Source organism: Homarus americanus, unplaced genomic scaffold (assembly GCF_018991925.1).
Source record: "Homarus americanus isolate GMGI-L3 unplaced genomic scaffold, GMGI_Hamer_2.0 scaffold39675, whole genome shotgun sequence".
NCBI classification, from domain to species: domain Eukaryota; kingdom Metazoa; phylum Arthropoda; class Malacostraca; order Decapoda; family Nephropidae; genus Homarus; species Homarus americanus.
Window position 1 is genome coordinate 2,520,305 of NW_024736071.1, and position 8,022 is coordinate 2,528,326.

The 8,022-nt window shown below is 37.0% G+C and overlaps 1 protein-coding gene across 1 annotated transcript; it reads left to right on the forward strand.

The window, feature by feature from the left end:
• The first annotated feature begins 5,997 nt into the window (after window positions 1–5,997).
• Window positions 5,998–7,822, forward strand: LOC121871659. The gene is made up of 2 exons (XM_042374070.1): window positions 5,998–6,190; window positions 6,804–7,822. The coding sequence occupies exons 1-2, from the start codon at window positions 5,998–6,000 to the stop codon at window positions 7,820–7,822; spliced, it is 1,212 nt and encodes a 403-aa protein (XP_042230004.1).
• The last annotated feature ends 200 nt before the right edge of the window (window positions 7,823–8,022 follow it).

Genomic DNA, 8,022 nt, shown 5'->3' on the forward strand with positions numbered 1-8,022 from the left:
AAAATATGGAAACTGAAATTATTTTCTGTTTATATACACTAAAATCTACCAAAAAAGTGATGGGCCATTAGTTTTAGCTGATCTTCCCTCCTATGACACGCCCTACTATCCCAGCCCCAGGAAAGCACACCCTAGTCCTACGTTTCCTATCTCTCGCACAAAAACCTTATCTACAAACCTCACCTGGCTGTCCCCAACTACCACGACCTTACATGTGGGCAGGGTTTGTACAACTGCCCTTTCCTCTCCTTGCTCCATACCGTCCTGCCTCTTCTCTTCCTTGCCAGCTTCCTGCAGCACCTGGTAAGGGTTACTACACTCCACACCCTGGTCAGCTTTCCTGAGCCTGACCCTAGTCCCCTTGGAGACAACCACTCTCCACGCCTGCTCCTCCTTCGCAGGTGTCCTGCTAGGCAGGACACCTACCTGAAGGAGTTCCGTCCTGAGGGCTTCATTTTCCCCCTTTAGAGTGTCAACCTCACTCCTCAACTGCCCCAGCTGCCTTAACAGAGTGGCAAGGAGGTCGTCTTTCCCCACACTCCCCTCCTCTTCCCCCAAGACACAACGATCCAAGGTGGCCATTTTCCATGGTCTCTAACGGGAGCACTCGCGGGCACGACCTTCTCCAAGCTGGGTCAGGTAGCAGAAAATATAAATAAGGTCCATGTATTATATAATTACACTGTGTGATCTTAAGAGCTTGGCTACTTGTTTAATAACTATTTTAGTTTCAGTTAACGAATGAACACAGGTATAGAAAGAGATGGGCTGGGAGAGAGTTAAGTAACGCAGTATTTATTAAGCAAGAATATAAATACGGAGTGCAAACATAAAATGTGCATAGATTGTAATACCACACATGGGGATAATATTACCAGCTTGTGCTACAAGTCTGAGCGAATCTATGCATATATGATTTTATTATGCAAATCTCGTGAGTTGTTTGGTTATAGTTTTAATACATATTGCGAAATAACTCTTCTGTGTACTGGGTGGTAGCGTTAAGGAGAGGTTATTATGACGTACGGTGACGAATGAAAGATGGAGGTCTTTGCAAGGATTAGAGACAGTAAGGGTAGACCACCGGGCACTTGTTTTACCCACAATGCACAGGTCGGTGACGCCACTGTTGTAAACACTTATCATTTGGTAACCTTCGTGTGTGCCCGCATTTTGTCACAGGACCAGTGTATCAACAATTATGGTTATTTGTCCAATGTATGAGTGCTCCAGCAAAGCTCAAATCCCAAGCAGAGCACATCAAGTTTTACAGATATCCCAGAGATAAGAAAACTTGTGGTAAATGGATAAAAATGCTTGCAAGCTTTCTGATAAAATAAACACGCTATAGGCTAGTCGAGAACTTGTTTGGAGAGAATTCATTTTCTTTGTATTTCCTTAATTCTGGAATGATATGCAAAGAGTTGTTTCGTCTATGTCTTCAGCGAAATGCGCGGCACCCCCTGGGTTTTCCTTTTAATATTTTGCTAGTTTAATTTTCTTTTATTTTATTTTGCTATATCACTTATTTTTTGTATGAATATGAGAACATAAGGCATTCATTTTGTTATAATTGGCCACTGAAAACCCTTACGAGTATTCTAAAAATGAAACAATCAAACGTCAACCAATGCAAGTCGCAGTCCTTGTGGTCACCACCACACAACTCAGATTAAATTAAGTTTACCATTTTTTTGTGACTTCGTGACACCAAATACTAGTCAAGAAGTGATTGGCAGTCCGATTTATTCATGAAGGACCATCATTTGACTTCATTGCGGTTACATTTGGGTACATTTGGGTTCATTTGGGTAATTACTCGCTCCCTCGGTACAAGCACGCGATCTATTAACTCAGTTTAAATTAAGTTTTCCAATTTTTTGTGACTTTGTGACACCAAATACTAGTCGAGAAGTGGTTGGCAGTCCGATTTATTCATGTAGGACCATTATTTGACTTCATTGCGGCTACATTTGGGTACATTTGGGTAATTAGTCGGACCGGCTCCTGTCTAGAGTTATTACCATTCTATCATCCATGAATCTATCCAGCCTCCTTTTAAAACTTTCCAGCGTTCCAGCACTTACTACAAAGTTGCTAAGCTTGTTCCACTCGTCCACCACCCTATTTGTGAATCAGTTCCTTCCTATCTCCCTTCTAAACCTAAACTTATCCAACTTAAATCCGTTGCTACGAATCCTATCTTGCTCGGATATTATAAGAACTTTATCTGTATCGCCCTTATTGATTCCCTTCACCCACTTAAACACTTTTATCATATCTCCCCGCACTCTTTTTCTTTTAAGGGAATGCAAGTTTAGTTTCTGTAACCTATCTTGATATGGAAGGTTTCTAAGTCCCAGAATCATTTTCATCATTCTTCGCTGCACCGACTCCAGTGAATTGATATCCATTCTATAATAAGGGCACCAGAACTGAACGGCATAATCGAGGTGCGGCCTGACTAGCGCAAGATATTGTTGTAATAAGACCTCTGCACTCTTATTACTTACACTTCTAGATATAAAACCTAATACTCTGTTTGTCTTATTTCGAACATTAACACACTGTTTTCTTGGCCGTAGTGTCCGGCCTTACAAGTACCCCTAGGTCTCTTTCACAAGTCGACCTCTCTAGGTTGATGTTGTTAAGGCTGTATACATTGACAGTATTTGTTCTTCCAATATTAAGTACGCTGCACTTGCTGGTGTTGAATTTCATTTGCCATTTTTCTGACCGCTCCTGCAGTTTATTTAAATCCTCCAGGACAGACCTAAAACAACATATCAGTTTGGAGGATTAAATGTTAATGTTGAATTACAGTGCCAGCTATTAATGTGCCAACAAGTGTGTAATGGACTGTAAGCACTATTGAAACATTTAAGACAATATATGAATGATGGAACTAGTATCAAATGTCCATTTAGTCAAAGTCAAAATTTGCCAAAAATAATTTATAAAAAAGACTATATTTTCAGTGCACATAAGTAGATATCTTCGACATCATACAGTCAAAGATTTACCATCAGAAATTATTCTTGTCTCTTTAATGACTCAGTACAATACATGGAGTTGGAGCATTGTGATGCAGACTATGATGATAATTATGAAGATACTGTTGAGCAGAAATTAGAGGCTTCAGAGCATGAATTACACATAAGGAATGTAGCTTTATTTTTTCTAAAATTGCAGTCTAAGTATTTGGTGCCAGCAACAGTTATTCAGAATTTAGTTGAAGAAATTCAAAGAATGAATTCCTTTCGCTCATTAAAGTTAACTGATAAGCTTAAACAGCTTTCTATCCCTGAAGAAAGTATTAAACATATTACAAATGATATTCAGGCTTCTGATGCAATTTTTGACCAGACTAGTAGCCCACTAAGATCAGATTACTGTCATAAATTGTTGTTCAAGAAAAAGTTTGATTATGTTGAGCCACAGTCCCATCACTTAGGTAGGAATTATCAAAATAAAGAGTGCACATATCAGTATGTTCCACTTAATGAAACATTAAAATGTCTTTTTACTTATGAATCTGTTCAGAGTGAATACAGTAAGACAATGGTGGCCCAGAATGATGATTCAAGCAGTTATGGAAAATGTTATCAAGACATTATTGATGGACAAGCTTTCAGTAGTAACAAGTTATTCAAATATGTATAGTCCAAATTCACTAAGGATTATTCTCTATCAAGATGCCTTTTGAGGTTTGCAATCCAATTGGCTGTAGTAGAAAAAAACAAGATTCTTGATGTATATATGACTCTTGGCAATTTTAGACCCCATTTGCATTCTGTTGTTGATAACCTATTGGTTCTACTTTGTAAAGAAAATTATTTAAAGTATTTTGGTGACGATAAAATATTTTCTAAGATGATTGAAGATTTAAAAGATCTAGAAATAAATAGTATTAAAATTGGTAATGAAACCGTAAAGGGTACAATTTACTATATCACCTGAGACAACTTAGGTTCTCATGGGATTGGTGGCTTCTCTGAAAATTTCAGTACAGTTCAACACTTTTGCCGACACTGTACAATCACTTAAAGCGATTTTCGATGTAACCCAATTAGTGTAGGTCCAAAGAGAACAATTCAAAATTATGACTTGGCTGTAAAACATGTCTTAAATGACGATAGTGCTGTAAATAGTGTTGGTGTGAAATTTGATTCTGCTTTCAATGCTCTGAAGTATTATCATGTTTTGTCAGTGTGGCCTACCACCTTTTCTTGGCCATGATATTAAAGAAAAAAAATGGTTGACATGTCAAGAACTCAACCAGCGACTAACCATTTCCCTTATAGTGGTACAGATGCTGGCTCTAACCCATGTGAAGTAAATGCAGCAAGCAGTGCTGGATTTAGACCTGAGGAGGCCCATGGACAGCCTCTTTGTGGAGGCCCCCCTCATTATAACTACCCAAGAGGGTGGGGTGGCGAGTGAAGCGAGCTTAAACACCTGGGAGTTCCGGGGGCGCTGTAAGCCCCCTGGGAAAATTTTGAAATTTGAACACCTCTTTGGAGAATTTTGAAGCCATATGCAGTTATATTGAGGAAATTAGAACATTAAGAATTTTTTAATTAACTGTATATTTATTGATAGTGTACAAATTCCCAACACACGCACACACAAAAGTGAGATATGACTGGAGTCATTCATGTGGTTTCAAGTCGACCAGCCCTGATATGTGGAGGCCCCCAGATTGTGGAGGCCCCTGGGCAGCTGCCCACTTTGCCTACTCCTGAATCCGGCTCTGGCATCAAGTTATAAATTAGGTGGGCAAGCAGCAAGCTGCACAAAACTGGTCTTTAATACGGTTATTGCCTCTCATTATAAATGACAAAGTTAAGAATGCAGATGATCCAGTCTGGCAAATGTTCATTTTATTGCAAAACATTGTGGAACTCATTTGTACACCTAAGATTCAAGAGTCAGATATTGCTTATCTTGCCATCCTTAATGATGAATATCTAGTATATAGACAATACAATGAGAAGATGAAACCAAAGCATGATTTTTTGAAACACTACCCAGGACTTATATTAGAATTTGGTCCTTTGATACATGTATGGACTTGCACTTTGAAAGTAAACATTCCTAATTCAAAAGATGAATCAGAAGTGCACAAAATTTCAGGAATGTTTGTCAGACTTTAAGTGAAAAACACCAGTTAATGCAAGCCTATAAACAAGTTAATTCCTTCTTCCAAAACAAAGTGGAATTTAAAAAAAAGAAGCTTTCCTTTAATCCCAAATACATATAATGAAGTGATTCAATTATCTATGATGAATAGCCAAAGTGATAAAAATGCTGAACTTAGCTTAGAGGTAACAATCAAGGGCACAAATTACAAGAAAGGAAGCTATGTAGTTTCAGGTAAAAATGAAGATGGTCTGTTGTTCGGGGACATCCAGTTCATTGTCGTAAATTCAAGTACCCAAGTACATTTTCTAGTGCAGGAATACAATTCCACATTCTCAGAGGAGTTACATGTATACTCACTTTGTTATAAGTAAGCAGTCAATGATTCATTCAGGTGCATAAAAGCAGAAGAATTGATTGATTACTATCCATTACAGGGAGTTTATGTTTATAAACGCGGGAAATCACTAATAATAGTACTTAAGCATGCTATATCATTCTCGAGATAAAAAAAAAATTTGGTAAATTTTAAGTTATTTAACCAAGAAATAATATATACAGTTTTGAGGGTATTTTATAGTCCTGTGCAAAATTTGCTCCTCACTTGCCATTATGTTTCTGCTTTTGTTCTAAGTTGCTTGAACTATGACATCAAACTGTTTTTTAGTGAACAGAGAAAAATAATTATGGCTGATCAGGAAATATGACTAGATATTATATGCAAACATCGTATGGCACGACAATTACTTAACGGAAAGCCAATTCAAGGGGTTGCCAGAAAGTTCAGTGTTAATATTGATGTTGCTAACATGCTGATTTTTGTGTTTGCTTTTATGTTGTCAGGTTTAGGGCATAATGGAAGATTTAAGGCAATCAATTCAGGCTATTCTTCCAACACTTATTCCGCCAACATTAGAACAAGTTGTGGATCACCTTGCCAATAGCATAGGTGTTGAAACAGTTGATGACTTGAAATATGTACAACTAGAGGACCTTTCGATGTTGAAGGCCATTCAAGCCTGTAAACTCATTGCCAGCTGGACACAAGGTATGATAGTTGTTTGAGATGCATATTATCTTGAATGTTTTTTAAAAGACTGAAGCAATTCATGATTCATATTTGTATAGGTAGTTACATTCTTCCTTATCAAGTAAACATTTGTATAATTATATAGTTATATTATCCCCTTATCAACTACAGTATATATTTAATTTATGATTAGAGAGCCTTTCAGTAGCATTAGGAACTATCATGGGTGGTGAGGAAATGTATAATCTGTACATTATATTTATATAACCTCTACTATTATGAGAAATTATGATTTTTAGGCAACAATAATGCATGCTGTTTTTAGCATATACCCGGTAGTTTTGTGATTGATTCTTGTTCAGTAAAACTGTTACCAGTCTAAGGCTGCTAGTGTATTGTTACATTATGTTCCTTTTACATTACCTTATTGTGGGCGTTGCGTTAGGATAATTGGTTGCTTTTAATTACCCTCAACTTCATAATCTCCTGTTCCATGTACTAAATTATTGTGCTGCTTTTTTGGCTTTACATGACTTGCCATCTGATCAATTGACTGACTGCTTACATGCACTTGTATGTTTTGTGTCAGTGCTGTGAAGGCTTAAATTTTGATTTAGGTTATACATTTCAGGATCTTCAAAGTCTCAAACATCAATAAAGTCAGATAATGTTTCAACAGCTATGATTACACAAACCACAAACATTGAGTGTGCATCAAGTTCATTGCATGAGTTGCAAGTCAATGTGAATGCAATGTGGGCCAATGATTATGAATTTCCATGGGCTAAATTTTCAAAAAGAGATTTGCTAACATTTTTAGAGAAAGGCATGAGGCCTAATCCCCCGGCAAGAAGAGAAATGGTGCGAATATTAGTTGATGAAATATCAAAAGTCTGTAAAAAAAAAGGTAAGAAGGCATTGACAACCATTGCCCATAAAATTGTGAAACAATATCCAAAATCTTTCCAAGATGAAATAAATGGAACAATAGTAGGAACAGGTTTTGACTCACTATTAAAGCAGCTGCAGCTTAGGTTTGATAATGTCAACAGAAAGAGTAATGGTCAATCAATGAAAAGAAAAAAGGATGATGTCATGGCTGATGATGAGGATCTATCTGCAGCTAAAACTTCCCAAAAGGATGCCAAGCATGATAAACATGGTTGCATTAATTATATGCCTATAGATTATCCTGATGGAGAAACAAAGGTATCACAACGAAACAAAAAAACTATACTGAAGCAAAAACATTTATTTGGAGTCAGTGATGAAGTTGGTGAGTTAATGCAAACTACCTACTTCACTCAGAGGATTGATATTATAGAGAAAAATTTATCGATTTCCAAATTACAAGTTGAATGGCCCTACCTGTTTGAACGACATGGCATGTTTGTACATTTTAAGGAATTAACTGGCATAGACATCCAGGAAAAGCTAAATAATGTTTATGAAACTCAAGGGAAAAAAAATCTTCAATGGATGAAAGAACAGCAAAACAAGCACATGAAAATAATAGTGAATGAACTTCTCGAAGCCAAATCCACAATGGGTAATAATAGTCCTGAAGTGGCTGCAATGATTTGTGCTGTTTTGTCACACCTGAATGAAAAAGAGGCATCCCTGTATCGTTTGGTAGAGGTATGTGGTTGAGATTGGAAAATCTTTAACTTTTATTGACATTTTAAAGTTTCCATTCTCAGTTACTTCAGCTTGTTTTCCCCTCCATATGTGACATCATGAATATACCATTTGTGTGTGTCTATATTTAAAAGAATTTCACAGCTTCACCCTTCAGGGGTTTTGTAACTGTTAGCATAAATCTGTCTGTTTGCATCCCTGTTTATATGTGT